Here is a 19,869-nt window from a genome sequence, read left to right as displayed (position 1 = left end):
ACATGTGGGTAAAATTTCTCTTGAAATACACAGGGGTTTAAAATGATGGGGAAATTCACTTGGCAAAACATTATATGTACTTTGCCAAACCCAACATTTGAAAAACAGTTTAAGACATTCAGCAGAACCCCAAAGCACAACATATTCTCTTATCCTGAGAGTAAGAGAGGGAGAATACCCGTGAAAGCATTGTGCAACATACACACTGCAGGGTATAAATAATTTACAATGAGCAAACCATGCCTAACTTTGAGACCTGAAGTCAAGACCAGCTTCTCCAGAACTTTTTTGAGAATGCTGTATTACTCCTTTATAGGCATCACTCATGTATGACACAGCATCGTTTTTCTTTGCTTTTCTTCTTTCCTTCTTTTTGTGTAATTATCGTATCCAACTTGAGAATTTTGGTTTACCACTTTTTTAAAGTATGCACACAGTAAATTATGTATCTACTTTAGGCAGAAATATTATATTTCACCCCTCTAAATGCATCATAGTTCATTCTCCAGCTATATGTAAGATAGTCCTATAATTAAGCACTTACATTTTTTATGTACTTAGTACTTTATATGATGTACAGATAAGCTGCATTTTGAAGGTGATTTTTTTTCCTTGTTTTTGTTTCTGTTCTACTGCAAGTCCACACACATGGTCAGCAGATCTGATATAGCAAGAAAGCTAGAGCCAGTACAGAAATAATTGGAAACGGAGAAGAAAAATGTAAGCAATGAGTCCCAAACAGGGAAGTGGGGCAAGAGAAGGAAAGCCAATGGAGTTATGTAGGATGACTAAGTTCTAGAGATCAACTGTACAGCATGGTGATTATATTGGTTAATAAGACTGTTGTACACTGGAAATTTGCCTCAAGAGTAGATTCACATGCTCTCACCACAAAAAAAAGACTTAAATTTTGGGGCTTCCCAGGTGGCGCAGTGGTTAAGAATCTGCCTGCCAATGCAGGGAACACGGGTTTGAGCCCTGGTCCAGGAAGATCCCACAGGCCGTGGAGCAACTAAGCCCATGCACCACAATTACTGAGGCTGCGCTCTAGAGCCCGCGAGCCACAACTATTGAGCCTGCGTGCCACAACTACTGAAGCCTGTGCCTAGAGCCCATGCTCCACAACAAGAGAGGCCACCACAACGAGAAGCCCGCGCACCACAGCAAAGAGTAGCCCCAGCTCGGCGCAACTGGAGAAAGCCTGCACGCAGCAATGAAGACCCAACGCAGCCAAAAATAAATAAATTTATTAAATAAATAAAAAGATAACTATATGAGGAAATGTATATATTAAGTAGCTTGACTATAGTAATCATTTCACTATGTATATGTAGGTGAAAACATCATATTGTACACCGTAAATATATACAATTTTTATTTTAAAAATAGAAACTTAAAAAATAATTTTTAAAAAGCCAATGGAAAGAAGACACAGAAATTTCTATTTCTGTGGGTGGTGGAAGAGTTAAGAAGAGATTTAAGAAGGAAGAGAAGCCCCATTTGGGGGTAAAATGATGTAACCAGATATGTCTCCTTCTGTGCTTTGTAATAGAAATTATCAAAGCAAACAGATTATCAGCAAAGTACTGCGATCTATTAAAAGTTCAGAAAAAAATATAGCAAGTGCCTAATTATTAAATAGGAAAATAATTAAATGCAAAATAATAGTAGCGCATGTTTGTAGTTATACAGAATTGATACAAAATTCTCCTAGGAGGCCAGTCAGTCATACAGAAACTTTCACAGGGTGGTGCTACTTCGGAGGGCTCTCTCCAGTTCAGGTCTGGGGCCTGTCTCAGTTTTGTGGATCTTGAAAAATTACATGTAACAATGTTATCAGTGTTTACAGAGATGATGATCCCTAGTATTACCTCACAGTAACCAAATTTGTAAGAGTCAGCTGTATAAATTATAATTCTGATTTATTAATTTATAATGGTGAATATACTGATGCTATTTGTCACCCACATTCTGCCTATTTGTGAGAGGACCGAGGAAGCTAAATTAGGAGCCAGAGGATTGCCAGTGAACACAGGAATCAGAACAAAGGAGAAAAGAGCAACCACTTACATACATCAGCAGCCCAAAGGGTCTGTCGTTCTGGTATTAAAACCCAATACCCTCTCATGAAAATCTGGTGAAAGTTTTAGATTCAGTTTATTTCCATTTGTAAACATGTATTTTGACAGAATTCTTTTGGTGGACTGGTGTAGATGAAAACCTATTGTTTTCAATTCAAGTCTTTTATCAGAGAACTACTTGAAGCCTTCATATAAAAAAACAATTACAGTGTCTGTACTTAACGGTTACAGGCTGGTCCTTCTGCCATGACTGTTAGCATTAATCAAAGGTTGTCATCTGCTCTCTTGCCTTGCCTCTCGCTTCCAACTTAGGTTGATAAACAGGTGCTATCTGGATATCCCACTGCCATTCATTCTTTTCATCTGTATCTCAGCACAGTTGTGTCTGCCGAGTGCTTCCTCAATGCTAGCAGACTGACTGGCATCCAATCTGGACAAATTGCTGATCTTTCCTGCCACTTAACATTAAATAGGGCTTCTAAGGAATATTGGACAAATAGCTCAAGAAGCCAGATTCAGCATCTAAAGATTGGTTGGCAATTCTTAAGTATACTTTGTTTAGGGAGTGCTGCTACTTTAAAGAACTTCAAGTTGGCCTGGAACTTGGTGTATAGTATCCTAAACATAGGCCTAAAGCTATACAGAGTTTTGTAAATTACTAGCGGCAAGACCATCTAGGTCCTAGATGACCAGTATACTCAACTGTAATTTATAGATTACTGTCCCTTCAAACCATGTGATTAACATAAAAGAGGAATAAGTAATTAGAATAATTACTATGGTACCATATATAAACCCACATACAAAATACATAGCAATCTTCTGCTTACCCTAATACTTCTTTCTGCTCCTATGAGCCTCCTGGAATAACTGATTCCTAGTGCCTGGAACATGGTGAGGTATTTCAAAGTATGACGACAAGGAATAATAAAGTAATTAAATGTACCTCATGGAAACTTTGCTTCCCAGCATGGGACTTAAAATAATGCAGTGCTTTCAGTGTAGGAAGCCTGATTGGAGTTTTCTATTCCAGGGCAAAAGTTGGCCTTAGTCTCTGAGATAACTGGAGGGGAGTATGGTATCCAGTCCCCCCAAAAGAGGAACAGGAGTATCTTGAAATGTGAACTCACAAGGATATAAGCCTCAGTAAGATTAAGGTTGTCCTGTTAGTCTTTGCAGTCCCATTGTGAGCAGAGTAGCTGGTATTTAGGGGAAGAGGATGTTACTATTTAAAAATGTGTTGAAAGAATGAATGGTTGTGCAGCAAGTATGAAAGAAACAATGGAGAGAAGTGAACACCTGATCACAAAAGTGGGAATAGTGCATGATGGTTGCACATGTATATAATTACATGTAGAAATGTGTATGCCGATACATAGATAAGTAAAAATATGCACTGTAGAAATAAATATAATAGGTAAAAGTACACAGTAGAAGGATTATTAGCTTCTTCAAATGACCAGGAAGGCAACTTGGACTTTGAAAGATAATATAAAAGCAGATACCTAACCTGCTATTTACCTCTTCCTCTTTCCTTTTTCTGGACCTCTGTGTGGACATGCTTGGAAACTCTGTTGCGTTGACCAAAGGCCGTGAAAATTGGTTCAGCCTGTTTGATGGCAATGATGTCCATTTATAGAATCCTAACATGAGAAATCCAGCCCCTGGCCTTAATCTCAGGTATCCTGAAAAGATCCAGCATATAGAGAAACTTTACTTATACATTCAAGGAGAGAGAATTTTAAGGTATATAATTCAAGCCAGCTTATGTTGATTTCCCTTGCAAGAGTGTTAGGTTTCTACTTTCACATTTCCCTTCTCTTTTTAAAGAAATGGTCATCAATAATACATCTCTGGGTACTAAATATCCACCTAGTGGTCTTTTAGTGAATATTTTTATGGGGAAAAAGGCAATATTGTTAGCTGAGAAAGTATGCATCAGTTTTTATCATGGGTTGAGAGATTTTGTAGCTGTTTGGTAGATAGATTCAGGCTTTTGGTAACATTTTATTTTCATCATAAGAAAGCTTAAATAAAATGGTAAATTTTATCTATGGTTACACAACAAAATTTCTCAATATACATTCCTAAAAGGGACCTCCTCTGTGATGCTAATTGCTCTTAACAACATTTTTCTTCCAAACATTTGTAGAAACTAGTGATGCCCAGATTTAAATACTAAATGTATTATATGGATTTTAGGGGGTAGACAAATAAGACTTCCTGGAAGTAAGAAGAGGAGACGGCATACATTAGGACAAAAGGTGGGAAAAGCAAATGAATAGACATATCTAAGCACAGAAGAGGCACCACTGAACATCATGATTCTAAAAGTTATCTAAGAGAGCTTCCTCAGATTCTTCTAGGCTTGTGGAGAACATGCTGAAAGAAAAGAAATTCTCTGGAAATGTAGCTATGTGAAAAATACTATGCTATGATTATCATAAGTCATCATTATCTTCATCATTATTTATTAAGAGATGTCTTCATCCAATGTATTTTTTAATTTCTATTTTAAAATTTATTTTATTTTATTTTCTACATCTTTATTGGAGTATAATTGCTTTACAATGATGTGTTAGTTTCTGCTTTATAACAAAGTGAATCAGTTATACATATGTTCCCATATCTCTTCCCTCTTGTGTCTCCCTCCCTCTCACCCTCCCTATCCCACCCCTCTAGGTGGTCACAAAGCACTGAGCTGATCTCCCTGTGCTATGCAGCTGCTTCCCACTATCTATTTCACGTTTGGTAGTGTATATATGTCCATGCCACTCTCTCGCTTTGTCACAGCTTACCCTTCCCCCTCCCCATATCCTCAAGTCCATTCTCTAGCAGGTCTGTGTCTTTATTCCTGTCTTACCCCTAGGTTCTTCATGACATTTTTTTTTCTTAAATTCCATATATATGTGTTAGCATACGGTATTTGTCTTTCTCTTTCTGACTTGCTTCACTCTGTATGACAGACTGTAGGTCTATCCACCTCATTACAAATAGCTCAATTTCGTTTCTTTTAAGGCTGAGTAATATTCCTTTCTATATATGTGCCACACCTTCTTTATCCATTCATCCGATGATGGACACTTAGGTTGTTTCCATCTCCTGGCTATTGTAAATAGAGCTGCAATGAACATTTTGGTACATGACTCTTTCTTGTGTGTGTGTGGGGGGTATGCGGGCCTCTCACTGCTGTGGCCTCCCCCGTTGCGGAGCACAGGCTCCGGACGCACAGGCCCAGCGGCCATGGCCCATGGGCCCAGCCGCTCTGTGACATGCGGGATCCTCCCAGACAGGGGCACGAACCCACGTCCCCTGCATCGGCAGGCGGACTCCCAACCACTGCACCAACAGGGAAGCCCCACATGACTGTTTTTGAATTATGGTTTTCTCAGGGTATATGCCCAGTAGTGGGATTGCTGGGGTATATGGTAGTTCTATTTGTAGTTTTTTAAGGAACCTCCATACTGTTCTCCATAGTGGCTGTACCAATTCACATTCCCACCAGCAGTGCAAGAGTGTTCGCTTTTCTCCACACCCTCTCCAGCATTTATTGTTCCTAGATTTTTTGATGAGGACCATTCTGACTGGTGTGAGATGATACCTGATTGTAGTTTTGATTTGCATTTCTCTAATGATTAATGATGTTGAGCATTCTTTCATGTGTTTGTTGGCATTCTGTATATCTTCTTTGGAGAAATGTCTATTTAGGTCTTCTGCCCATTTTTGGATTGGGTTGTTTGTTTTTTAGTTATTGAGCTGCATGAGCTGCTTGTAAATTTTGGAAATTACTCCTTTGTGAGATGCTTCATTTGCAAATATTTTCTCCCATTCTGAGGGTTGTCTTTTGGTCTTGTTTATGGTTTCCTTTGCTGTGCAAAAGCTTTGAAGTTTCATTAGGTCCCATTTGTTTATTTTTGTTTTTATTTCCATTTCTCTAGGAGGTGGGTCAATAAGGATCTTGTGTGATTTATGTCATAGAGTGTTCCACCTATGTTTTCCTCTAAGAGTTTGATAGTTTCTGGCCTTACATTTAGGTCTTTATTCCATTTTGAGCTTATTTTTGTGTATGGTGTTAGGGAGTGTTCTAATCTCATACTTTTACATCTACCTGTCCAGTTTTCCCAGCACCACTTGTTGAAGAGGCTGTCCTTTCTCCACTGTACATTCCTGCCTCCTTTATGAAAGATAAGATGACCATATGTGCATGGGTTTATCTCTGGACTTTCTATCCTGTTCCATTGATCTATCTGTTTTTGTGCCAGTACCATACTGTCTTGATTACTGTAGCTTTGTAGTATAGTCTGAAGTCAGGGAGCCTGATTCCTCCAGCTCCATTTTTCGTTCTCAAGATTGCTTTAGCTATTTAGGGTCTTTTGTATTTCCATACAAATTGTGAAATTTTTTGTTCTAGTTCTGTGAAAAATGCCAGTGGTAGTTTGATAGGGATTGCACTGAATCTGTAGATTGCTTTGGGTAGTAGAGTCATTTTCACAATGTTGATTCTTCCAATCCAAGAACATGGTATATCTCTCCATCTATTTGTATCATGTTTAATTTCTCTCATCAGTATCTTATAATTTTCTGCATACAGGTCTTTTGTCTCCTTAGGTAGATTTATTCCTAGATATTTTATTCTTTTTGTTGCAATGGTAAATGGGAGTGTTTTCTTGATTTCACTTTCAGATTTTTCATCATTAGTGTATAGGAATGCCAGAGATTTCTGTGTATTAATTTTGTATCCTGCTACTTTACCAAATTCATTGATTACCTCTAGTAGTTTTTTGGTAGCATCTTTAGGTTTCTCTATGTATAGTATCATGTCATCTGCAAACAGTGACAGCTTTACTTCTTTTCCGATTTGGATTCCTTTTATTTCCTTTTCTTCTCTGATTGCTGTGGCTAAAGCTTCCAAAACTATGTTGAATAAGAGTGGTGAGAGTGGGCAACCTTGTCTTGTTCCTGATCTTAGTGGAAATGCTTTCAATTTTTCACCATTGAGGACGATGTTGGCTGTGGGTTTGTCATATATGGCCTTTATTATGTTGAGGAAAGTTCCCTCTATGCCTACTTTCTGCAGGGTTTTTATCATAAACGGTGTTGAATTTTGTCAAAAGCTTTCTCTGCATCTATTGAGATGATCATATGGTTTTTCTCCTTCAATTTGTTAATACGGTGTATCATGTTGATTGATTTGCATACATTGAAGAATCCTTGCATTCCTGGAATAAACCCCACTTGATCATGGTGTATGATCCTTTTAATGTGCTGTTGGATTCTGTTTGCTAGTATTTCGTTGAGGATTTTTGCATCTATGTTCATCAGTGATATTGGCCTGTAGTTTTCTTTCTTTGTGACATCCTTGTCTGGTTTTGGTATCAGGGTGATGGTGGCCTCGTAGAATGAGTTTGGGAGTGTTCCTCCCTCTGCTATATTTTGGAAGAGTTTGAGAAGGATAGGTGTTAGCTCTTCTCTAAATGTTTGATAGAATTCGCCTGGGAAGCCATCTGGTCCTGGGCTTTTGTTTGTTGGAAGATTTTCAATCACAGTTTCAATTTCAGTGCTTGTGATTGGTCTGTTCATATTTTCTATTCTTCCTGGTTCAGTCTTGGAAGGTTGTGCATTTCTAAGAATTTGTCCATTTCTTCCAGGTTGTCCATTTTATTGGCATAGAGTTGCTTGTAATAACCTCTCATGATCTTTTGTATTTCTTCAGTGTCAGTTGTTACTTCTCCTTCTTCATTTCTATTTGTATTGATTTGAGTCTTCTCCCTTTTTTTCTTGATGAGTCTGGCTAATGGTTTATCAATTTTGTTTATCTTCTCAGAGAACCAGCTTTTAGTTTTATTGATCTTTGCTATCATTTCCTTCATTTCTTTTTCATTTATTTCTGATCTGATTTTTATGATTTCTTTCCTTCTGCTAACTTTGGGGGTTTTTTGTTCTTCTTTCTCTAATTGCTTTAGGTGCAAGGTTAGGTTGTTTATTCGAGATCTTTCCTGTTTCTTAAGGTAGGATTGTATTCCTATAAACTTCCCTCCTATAACTGCTTTTGCTGCATCCCATAGGTTTTGGGTCATCATGTCTCCATTGTCATTTGTTTTTGGTATTTTTTGATTTCCTCTTTGATTTCTTCAGTGATCACTTCGTTATTAAGTAGTGTATTGTTTAGCCTCCATGTGTTTGTATTTTTTACAGATCTTTTCCTGTAATTGACATCTAGTCTCATAGCATTATGGTCGGAAAAGATACTTGATACAACTTCAGTTTTCTTAAATTTACCAAGGCTTGAGTTGTGACCCAAGATATGATCTATCCTGGAGAATGTTCCATGAGCACTTGAGAAAAATGTGTATTCTGTTGATTTTGGATGGAGTGTTCTATAAATATCAATTAAGTCCATCTTGTTTAATGTATCATTTAAAGCTTGTGTTTCCTTATTTATTTTCATTTTGGATGATGTGTGCATTGGTGAAAGTGGGGTGTTAAAGTCCCCTACTATGAATGTGTTACTGTTGATTTCCCCTTTTATGGCTGTTAGTATTTGCCTTATGTATTGAGGTGCTCCTGTGTTGGGTGCATAAATATTTACAGTTGTTATGTCTTCTTCTTGGATCAATCCCTTGATCATTATGTAGTGTCCTTCTTTATCTCTTCTAATAGTCTTTATTTTAAAGTCTGTTTTGTCTGACATGAGAATTGCTACTCCAGGTTTCTTTTGGTTTCCATTTGCATGGAATATCTTTTTCCATCCCCTTACTTTCAGTCTGTATGTGTCTCTAGGTCTGAAGTGGGTCTCTTGTACACAGCATATATATGGGTCTTGTTTTTGTATCCATTCAGCCAGTCTGTGTCTTTTGGTGGGAGCATTTAATCCATTTACATTTAAGATAATTATCGATATGTATGTTCCTATTCCCATTTTCTTAATTGTTTTGGGTTTGTTATTGTAGGTCTTTTCCTTCTCTTGTGTTTCTTGCTTAGAGAAGTTCCTTTAGCATTTGTTGTAAAGCTGGTTTGGTGGTGCTGAACTCTCAGCTTTTGCTTGTCTGTAAAGGTTTTAATTTCTCCATCAAATCTGAATGAGATCCTTGCTGGGTAATCTTGGTTGCAGGTTTTTCTCCTTCATCACTTTAAATATGTCCTGCCAGTCCCTTCTGGCTTGCAGAGTTTCTGCTGAAAGCTCAGCTGTTAACCTTATGGGGATTCCCTTGTGTGTTATTTGTTGTTTTTCCCTTGCTGCTTTTAATATGTTTTCTTTGTATTTAATTTTTGACAGTTTGATTAATATGTGTCTTGGCGTGTTTCTCCATGGATTTATCCTGTATGGGACTATCTGTGCTTCCTGGACTTGATTAACTATTTCCTTTCCCACATTAGGGAAGTTTTCAACTATAATCTCTTCAAATATTTTCTCAGTCCCTTTCTTTTTCTCTTCTTCTTCTGGAACCCCTATAATTCGAACGTTGGTGCGTTTAATGTTGTCTCAGAGGTCTCTGAGACTGTCCTCAGTTCTTTTCATTCTTTTTTCTTTAATCTGCTCTGCAGTAGTTATTTGCACTATTTTATCTTCCAGGTCACTTATCTGTTCTTCTGCCTCAGTTATTCTGCTATTGATCCCATCTAGAGTATTTTTAATTTCATTTATTGTGTTGTTCATCATTGCTTGTTTCATCTTTAGTTGTTCTAGGTCCTTGTTAAATGTTTCTTGCATTTTCTATATTCTATTTCCAAGATTTTGGATCATCTTTACTATCAATATTCTGAATTCTTTTTCAGGTAGACTGCCTATTTCCTCTTCATTTGTTAGGTCTGGTGGGTTTTTATCTTGCTCCTTCATCTGCTATGTGTTTTTCTGTCTTCTCATTTTGCTTATCTTACTGTGTTTGGGGTCTCCTTTTTGCGGGCTGCAGGTTCATAGTTCCCGTTGTTTTTGGTGTCTGTCCCCAGTGGCCAAAGTTGGTTCAGTGGGTTGTGTAGGCTTCCTGGTGGAGGGGACTGCTGCCTGTGTTCTGGTGGGTGAGGCTGGATCTTGTCTTTCTGATGGGCAGGTCCACGTCTGGTGGTGTGTTTTGGGGTTTCTGTGGACTTCTTATGATTTTAGGCAGCCTCTCTGCCAATGGGTGGGGTTGTGTTCCTGTCTTGCTAGTTGTTTGGCATAGGGTGTCCAGCACTGTAGCTTGCTGGTGGTTGAGTGAAACTGGGTGCTGGTGTTAAGATGGAGGTCTCTGGGAGATTTTTGCCGTTTGATATTATGTGTAGCTGGGAGGTCTCTTGTGGACCAGTGTCCTGAAGTTGGCTCTCCCACCTCAGAGGCACAGCACTGACTCCTGGCTGTAGCACCAAGAGCCTTTCATCCACACGGCTCAGAATAAAAGGGAGAAAAAGTAGAAAGAAAGAAAAAAAAAAAAAAGAAAATAGGAAGGAAGGAAAGAAAGAAAGAAAGAAGATAAAATAAAGTAAGATAAAATAAAGTTATTAAAATAAAAAAATAATTATTAAGAAAAAAAAATTTTTTAAGAAAAAAAAAAGGACAGACGGCTAGAACCCTAGCACAAATGGTGAAAGCAAAGCTATACGGACAAAATCTCACACAGAAGCATACTCATACACACGCACAAAAAGAGGAAAAGGGGAAAAAACCATAAATCTTGCTCTCAAAGTCCACCTCCTCAACTTGGGATGATTCGTTGTCTATTCAGGTATTCCACAGATGCAGGGTACATCAAGTTGATTGTGGAGCTTTAATCCGCTGCTTCTGAGGCTGCTGGGAAAGATTTCCCTTTCTCTTCTTTGTTCGCACAGCTCCCGGGGCTCAGCTTTGGATTTGGCCCTGCCTCTGTGTGTAGGTCGCTGGAGGGCGTCTGTTCTTCGCTCAGACAGGACGGGGTTAAAGGAGCAGCTGATTCGCGGGCTCTGGCTCACTCAGGCCCAGGGGAGGGAGGGCTATGGATGCGGGGCGAGCCCACGGCGGCAGAGGCCGGCGGGGCGTTGCACCAGCCTGAGGCGCGCCGTGCGTTCTCCCGGGGAAGTTGTCCCTGGATCCCGGGACCCTGGCAGTGGCGGGCTGCACAGACTCCTGGGAGGGGAGGTGTGGAGAGTGACCTGTGCTTGCACACAGGGTTCTTGGTGGCGGCAGCAGCAGCCTTAGAGTCTCATGCCCGTCTCTGGGGTCAACGCTGTTAGCCGCGACTCGCGCCCATCTCTGGAGCTCCTTTAAGCAGCGCTCTTAATCCCCTCTCCTCGGGCACCAGGAAACAAAGAGGGAAGAAAAAGTCTCTTGCCTCTTCGGCAGCTCCAGACTTTTCCCCGGACTCCCGCCCGGCTAGCCGTGGTGCACTAACCCCTTTCAGACTGTGTTCACGCCGCCAACCCCATTCCTGTCCCTGCGCTCTGGTCGAAGCCGAGTCTCAGCTCCCAGCCCCACCCGCTCCGGCAGGTGAGCAGATAAGCCTCTCGGGCTGGTGAGTGCAGGTCGGCACCGATCCTCTGTGCAGGAATCTCTCCGCTTTGCTCTCTGCACCCCTGTGGCTGCGCTCTCCTCCGCGGCTCCGAAGCTTCCCCCCTCCACCACCCGCAGTCTCCGCCCGCGAAGGGGCTTCCTAGTGTGTGGAAACTTTTCCTCCTTTACAGCTCCCTCCCACTGGTGCAGGTCCCGTCCCTATTCTTTTGTCTCTGTTTATTCTTTTTTCTTTTGCCCTACGCAGGTATGTGGGGAGTTTCTTGCCTTTTGGGAGGTCTGAGGTCTTCTGCCAGCGTTCAGTAGGTGTTCTGTAGGAGTTGTTCCACGTGTAGATGTATTTCTGGTGTATCTGTGGGGGGGAAGGTGATCTCTGCGTTTTACTCTTCCGCCATCCTCCTGATTCCTCCATCCAGTGTATTTTGAAAGCTAAGTATTGTGCTGTGTATTAGGAATATAATAATAAACAAATCAGAAAAGATCTCACCTATATCAGAGTGAGTCTTGTAAATAGCCAATTCTTTAACTGATGAAATTTTAGTGGTTTGGAACAACTCACACCCAAATATCTCTTCCTTTAACCTGTCATAATGCAGACAGATTATTTTTGCTTGTCCAGTTTCCTATAAAAATTTAAATAAACATTTAAATAGCCATTCATTCATCCACTCATTTGTTCAAAGAATATTTATTATTGTGATCATTGGTGCCAGCAAGTACTCGCTGTGCTGGGAACACAGGTGTGAAAGGAAGCGTCACAGCACAGGTGCAGGTACAACCAAATAAGCCCTGTGATAGTGGTAATGGCAAAATGAAAATGAAGATTCAGGACAGGGCATCTAAAAAGAGATTGCAGAGGAAACATGGAAGAACTCTCCAACAATAGAGAGAAATATTACATTTTAAAGTAGATTTAATATATCTGGGAATTGATGAGATGACGATATGGTAGAAGTGAAATATTACAGTCAGGAGGAAGGCATGTAGGGTGGCACTGAGGGAGTGTGGTCCTTTGATATTAGGTAGGTGACTCCTTAAAGCTTTCAGCATATAGCATGGGGGTGCGGGTGAAGGTTGTTGGCAATTTACCAAGATCGAAAAGATGGAACACAGGTAAGATCTAGGGATGGGAGGGGTGCAGGACTGACAGGGGAAGGTAGAAATAGGGCACTAAGAAATTAAAACATCTATTATAGACTTTGCTGGGAGTCACCACATCACAATTTGCATTGTGTATTTATTTACCCTAGAACTCCACAAAAACCTCTGTGGAATGATAAGGAATGGTTGAATCTCCTTTAAGGAATGTGCAGCTGTATTAGCAATGAAAGCCAATAAATACAAATAGGAAAGGAAGCAAACCCACATCATGGAGGAAGATAATGAGATAATGCTGCTACAGCATCTCTTGGCAACTAACTGAATGAAATGCGTGGAATGTCAGTGTTTTAAATGCCCTTCCAGTTTAACCGGCCCAGTTACCTGCTGCTGTTGACTTTTTCTCACTCACTGGCATCAGCAGGTACATGAGGAAGTGGAAATGAGGAGTGAAAAGGAAGAACTTTTCCAAGGATGATTGGTAAAATTAAGGAAGGCATTAAATTTGTTTTTGTTTTACCATTTTTAATCAATTTTGTAAGCAAGTGACTTCAATGCCCAGAAGGAAAAGTAAGTAAAGGTGTATCACTATCTAACAAATCATTCACATTACTCTTTGTTATCTTTCTTTTGGATATTTAACAGCTTGTAATGACTGATCTTGAAGGCACTTCCCATAATCTATATATGCATTGTTGATGAAGTTCTATGACTGGAAACTTCCATCACTGCAATGACTGTTGGAAAGCACAGGTTCATTCAAACTAATAATGCATAGGAGTTTGTCACAGTTTCAATATATGTATTCTTCTTGCAGATGGTTGAAAAAGAAGGTTATCTTCAAAAAGCTAAAATTGCAGATGGAGGAAAGAAACTAAGGTAATAAAATTTTTTTTAATTCACTTTTATATAACTATGCCAGTTCCCCATCTCCTCAATTGTGTCACTGCTATTGTTTGGAAAGGTAGGTCCTATGGTACATGACTAGAATATTCCTTTCTGCTATCACTAAGATCAACAGTATTTTTAATATAATTATAGTTTTCTAACAAAGCACTACATTTTATTTTGTTGCACAGAATATATAAATGAAGTGCTTCATGACCTTCTAAGACTTGAAATCTTAAAAAATATGTGAAGAAATAAGATAATGGGTCTTGATTTCTGGGATTAATAGATTAGGGGATGAAAGGACTCATTTTGCAGTATATAAAAATCTCCCTACAGTACATTGGGATCATAATTTTTTGAAGGATGGAGGATTTGAAATACATTTGTTGCTCAAATAAAAATCATTTGAGAAAAAATAAAAGGAAAATAATCTGTCAGATAAAAAGTTGGAAGTTGCTGCACTTGGAGATGAGGTCAACACAGAGTAGGTGAGAGAAATTAGAAAATGTAATAAGGATTCCCTAGGCAACAACAAGAAAAAACTTGGAGAAAAAAATAAGGTTGATAGGAGGGTAGACAAACACACTACATGTTTTTATTCTGAATTCTTTTTCAGATAGACTGCCTATTTCCTCTTCATTTGTTAGGTCTGGTGGGTTTTTATCTTGCTCCTTCATCTGCTGTGTGTTTTTCTGTTTTTTCATTTTGCTTATCTTACTGTGTTTGGGGTCTCCTTTTTTGCAGGCTGAAGGTTCGTAGTTCCTGTTGTTTTTTGTGTCTGTCCCCAGTGGCTAAGGTTGGTTCAGTGGGTTGTGTAGGCTTCCTGGTGGAGGGGACTAGTGCCTGTGTTCTGGTGGATGAGGCTGGATCTTGTCTTTCTGGTGGGCAGGTCCACGTCTGGTGGTGTGTTTTGGGGTATCTGTAGACTTATTATGATTTTGGGCAGCCTCTCTGCTAATGGGTGGGGTTGTGTTCCTGTCTTGCTAGTTGTTTGGCATAGGATGTCCAGCACTGTAGCTTGCTGGTCATTGAGTGAAGCTGGGTGCTGGCGTTGAGATGGAGGTCTCTGGGAGATTTTCGCCGTTTGATATTATGTGCAGCTGGGAGGCCTCTTGTGGACCAGTGTCCTGAAGTTGGCTCTCCCACCTCAGAGGCACAGCACTGACTCCTGGCTGCAGCACCAAGAGCCTTTCATCCACAAGGCTCCTTAATTTGGGATGATTCGTTGTCTATTCAGGTACTCCACAGATGCAGGGTACATCAAGTTGATTGTGGAGCTTTAATCCGCTGCTCCTGAGGCTGCTGGGAGAGATTTCCCTTTCTCTTCTTTGTTCTCACAGTTCCCAGGGGCTCAGCTTTGGATTTGGCCCCGCCTGTGCGTGTAGGTCGCCAGAGGGCGTCTGTTCTTTGCTCAGACATGACGGCGTTAAAGGAGCCGCTGATTCGGAGACTCTGGCTCACCCAGGCCGGGGGGTAGGGAGGGTCACGGAGTGCGGGGCGGGCCTGCAGCGGCAGAGGCCTGCGTGACGGCGTGACGCTGCAGCCTGAGGCGCGCCGAGCGCTCTCCCGAGGGAGCCGTCCCTGGATCCCGGGACCCTGGCAGTGGCGGGCTGCACAGGCTCCCCGGAAGGGCGCGTGGCTAGTGACCTGTGTTCGCACACAGGCCTCCTGGCTGCGGCAGCAGCGGCCTTAGCGTCCCATGTCCGTCTCCGGGCTCCGCACTCTTAGCCGCGGCTCGAGCCCGTCCCTGGAGCTCTCCCAAGCAGCGCTCTTAATCCCCTCTCCTCGTGCACCAGGAAACAAAGAGGGAAGAAAAAGTCTCTTGCCTCTTCGGCAGCTCCAGACCCCTCCCCGGACTCTCTCCCGGCCAGCCGCGGCGCACCAACGCCCTGCAGGCTGTGTTCACGCCGCCAACCTCAGTCCTCTCCCGGCGCTCCGACAAAAGCCGGAGCCTCAGCTCCCAGTCCCGCCCGCCCCGGCGGGCGAGCAGACAAGCCTCTCGGCTGGTGAGTGCCGGTCGGCCCGATCCTCTGCGCTGGAAGCTGTCTGCTTTGCCCTCCGCACCCCTGTTGCTGTGACACTACATGTTTTTTATGTATGGGATATTTAGAAATAATCATCTCCATTTTAGAATTTTCCCTATTTCTCATATAGGTCTTATAATATACTTAGCTTTGTGCTAGGTTATATGCAAGCTGCAAAGGTATGTAGAAAGTGCTTACAGTGGGAGAAAAGGCATTTATTCATGACTATATTGTTAACAGTTAAAATCATACAGGATAAATTCACTAATTAGCTATACAATGGGACACTTATTAATTGTATAATACAATTCATTACTAGAATGGAACTCTGGCCAACACTAGAGAATGAAGTATGCTATTGTTTGTTTGCTATAGTGGAGTAAGTATATATTTATTTAAAAGAAGTAAAATTGGGGAAAACTATCATCCATAATTCCACTGCTTAAAGTAACTATTTCAATTTTAAAGAACAAACTCTATTTTCTGCCCGTATTATGTTTTATTCTCAGATAGCAAACAGGGCCTTGAACCCTCTCCTAGACTGTTCCTCTGCAGTAACCCTGCAGCCACCCTCCTTTGAAGGGTGCAGGAGGGAGATGCACAAGAGACAAGATCAAATGCAATGCTGCTTTCAAAGACTCATCTAGTCCTGGCCCCAGTGGAGAACCTGACTTAATGTGTTGGGTTCTGAAAGGACCCAGGAGGGATTCTTTGATTAACCCAATCTAGTGCCAACTTTCCCCTAGACTTTTCTCCCAGTTATATCAGCTCGTGAAAGGTGCAATGATAAATCTTCCCAAGATAAGTCAAAACCCTTTCTTACCTTACCAGCGATGTGGACAAAAAATCCATAGAGGGACAGAAGAGGACTTGTCTAAGTTATCACTTCACCTTTCACTGGGGCTTGGCAGGAAAGAGGAGTGATAGCTTTGGTCAGTCTTAGCCTCCAGACTCATGCAAGCAAGAGGAGGAGATGCTAAAAGGAACTCCAAGGAAACAAGATGATGCGCCACTACAGTGATCTTTTACAATGTCCTTGCCCATAAGCTATCCATAAACCATCCCTGTAAAATGTTTTCCTAGAAAGTGGTGTCAAGAAAAAGTAGAGGAGCACAACCAGGCCTTTTCCCTAACAGACTCACATTTTTAGGTAATTTCAACCAGTGTGTATACCATTTTGTATTTGTTGTTACTTTAATCAGCTTACAAACCATTTCTGTGTTCTAGTTTAAATTCATATAAACATTATTTTATACTATGTTTTATTGTTATTTCAACCAGCTTACATGCAGTTATGCATTCTTTCAGCTTTTTCATTTAAAGTTATATAAATTTTAGTTTTCCTTTTTTGTTTTTGTTTTTATCTTTGCTTTTAACCTCAGGTGTACAAATTGAGTTGATTTTCCTCTTCAGTGTGTGGCCTTGTATTATCATCATTCTGGGCAAGACCCCTAGTTGGTTTTATTTTATTCTTCATCTCCATTCCTCACTTCAATCCTCTGTAGAATGTATGTTCATCAGATCCTCTCTCCATACATTTATTTGGCTGTATGTGTGGCATTCTAGAAAACAGTGTGTAAGTGAATGTGTTCTAAATTGCATAAGCCTTTGGTTATAAGCCTCATTCTGGTCCGTACTGCTTTCATTCAATGTTAGTCAGTGTTAGGATATCTTATCTATATCTATATATTTAAAACAAGTTAATTTCTTCCAACTGCTGCCCATTTTGCCGTTGTGAACACACATCAAAGTTTACTTACTCAGTCTTCCAGGAGTGGATACCTAAATTGTCCCTAACTCCTTCCATCCCAAACAACATTGCAACAAACCACACCGATATGTCTCCTTACAGACCTGTGAGGAATTCTCTCTGGGGCATACCCCCAGGAGTAAAGGATTGCTTGGTGGTAAGGTACACACGGTTATAAATGATTTGGGTGCTACATGCCAAACTTTCTCCAGAATGAATGCATCGGTTCACACTCTCTCCACAATGCAGAAGGGATCGCCTCGCTCCATGATCTCATCAGCATGCAGCATTATCAAACTTTCAGTTTTGCAAGTTGATGGCTATAGGACATTACTTTAGTGTTGCATTTATTTTTATTCTTCTGACTTGTGTTTCAGTTAAGCATCATGTCACCTATTTAGAGTCAGTCAGGCTCTGCATTCCAAGAATCGCCTGTGCATAAACTCTGACTATCTTCTACTGAGTTTCTCCCTTTTTTTTTTTGAGAGAACTCCTGATGTACACCAGGTTGTAATACATTGTCAACTTTAGGCTTGGCAGATATCTCCTCCAAGTCTCTCACTATCTATTTACCTTGCTGATGAAAGTCCTTAGTGACCAGATATCTTTAAATTTGATCCATATTGTTCCATAATTTCATTCTTTATTGTTTGTGGGATTTGCTTTCTTTTTCGAATTTTTAAAAAAATTTTAATTGAAGTATGGTTGATTTATGATATCATGCAAGTTTCAGGTTTACAGCACAACGATTCAGTTCTCTATATATACATATATATATATATATATATATATATATATTCTTGTTCAGATTCTTTTCCCTTATAGGTTATTACATAATATTGAGTATAGTTTCCTGTGCTATACAGTAGGTTCTTGTTGGTTATCTATTTTATACACAGTAGTGTATAAAATCCCAGCCTCATAATTCATCCCTCACATCCATCCCCCTTTCCCCTTTGGTAACCATAAGTTTGTTTTCTGTATCTGTGAGTCTCTTTCTGTTTTGGAAATAAGTTCATTTGTGTCTTTTTCTTTTCTTTTCTTTTCTTTTTTTAGATTCCATATATAAGCGATATCACATGATATTTTTCTTTCTCTGTCTGGCTTACTTCACTTGGTATGACAATCTCTCAGTCCACCCATTTGCAACAGCAGCAAATGGCATTATTTCATTCATTTTTATGGCTGAGTAATATTCCACTGTGTGTGTGTGTGTGTATGTATATATGTATGTATGTATATATGTATATGTATATGTAGGGGTGTGTGTGTGTATAGATATACATATATATGTATATATATACACCACATGTTCTTTATACATTCATCTGTTGATGGACATTTAGGTTGCTTTCTTGTCTTGGCTTTTGTAAATAGTGCTGCAGTGAACATTGGGGTGCATGTATCTTTTCAAATTATGGTTTTCTCTGGGTATATGCCCAGGGGTGAGATTTCAGGATCATATGGTAGCTCTATTTTTAGTTGTTTTAAGGATTGCTTTAGTTTTTATTATAAACACATTACAGATTGAAAATTGTAGTATATATAGTCAGCATGTTTAATAACATATAATACACCACAATGTTGATGGGACTGTAATACACCAAGCCATTTCTACGTTCCTCTTTTATTAGATTTTTAAGTTGATTCCAGTTTTATACTAAAATAGTTATAAATGCAGTAAACCTACTATTGCTTGTCAATTTTTCTTTTATATCTTCTTAAGAGAATTTCTAAGCCTAGATGACTTAATTAAATCACAAGACCATTTTTAAATGACTGTTATGTATTGACATACTGCTTGCCCAAGGAGCCTGTATGTTTTTTGTAACTAATAACAAAATGGTCAGTTTAATCATAACTTTGAAAAATTGTGTAGTTTTTATATCATTGTAAATTGAGTAACTATTAAATAGTATACCATAGTTGCTATAATTTGTATTTCTTATGTAAAATTTCTTTCCATAGCCTTTTCCCCATTTATCAGGGAACTTTATATCTTTTTATAAATTATAATCAGTTACTGCAATAGTAACAGATGCTTATTCTGTCAAGTACTTGGATAATTGCTTTACTAGTAATTCTGAAATAATACTCTAAAATAGGCTATGTTACCGCTTTCAATCTTACAAGTGGAGAAACTTGGTCACTTGTATCAACCTCTCCTTCTCTCAATCTTATTGCATGTATAGTTGGTATCAGATTTTTAGCCCTGTCCTCTGTTTAAAGTAGGTTGGATTTTTCCCTCTTGCTAGAAGATGTTTGAGGCCAGGAAGCAAAAATTGTTCGTTTATTTCATACCATCAACAGTACAAAGGGGCTTCCCTGGTGGCGCAATGGTTGAGAGTCTGCCTGCCGATGCAGGGGACACAGGTTCGTGCCCCGGTCCGGGAAGATCCCACATGCCGCGGAGCGGCTGGGCCCGTGAGCCATGGCTGCTGAGCCTGCGCGTCTGGAGCCTGTGCTCCGCGACGGGAGAGGCCACAACAGTGAGAGGCCCGCGTACCGCCAAAAAATAAAAAAAACAGTACAAAGGGCTTCAATTGTCACTTAATACTATTTTATTAA

At 40.1% G+C, this 19,869-nt stretch overlaps 1 protein-coding gene across 1 annotated transcript in view; it reads left to right on the top strand.

The window, feature by feature from the left end:
• The window catches only part of ARHGAP15 (Rho GTPase activating protein 15), a 624,143-nt gene that overhangs the window by 82,710 nt on the left and 521,564 nt on the right, over positions 1-19,869 (top strand). Inside the window, exon 4 of the mRNA XM_067739897.1 lies at positions 13,454-13,515. Coding sequence (XP_067595998.1) covers positions 13,454-13,515 — 62 coding nt within the window. The remainder of the gene's footprint in view (positions 1-13,453; positions 13,516-19,869) is intronic.

The sequence above is a fragment of the Pseudorca crassidens genome, chromosome 6 (genome assembly GCF_039906515.1).
Source record: "Pseudorca crassidens isolate mPseCra1 chromosome 6, mPseCra1.hap1, whole genome shotgun sequence".
Classification (NCBI taxonomy): Eukaryota; Metazoa; Chordata; class Mammalia; order Artiodactyla; family Delphinidae; genus Pseudorca; species Pseudorca crassidens.
Note: the sequence above shows the minus strand (reverse complement) of the source record. Positions and strands in the feature narration are given on the sequence as shown.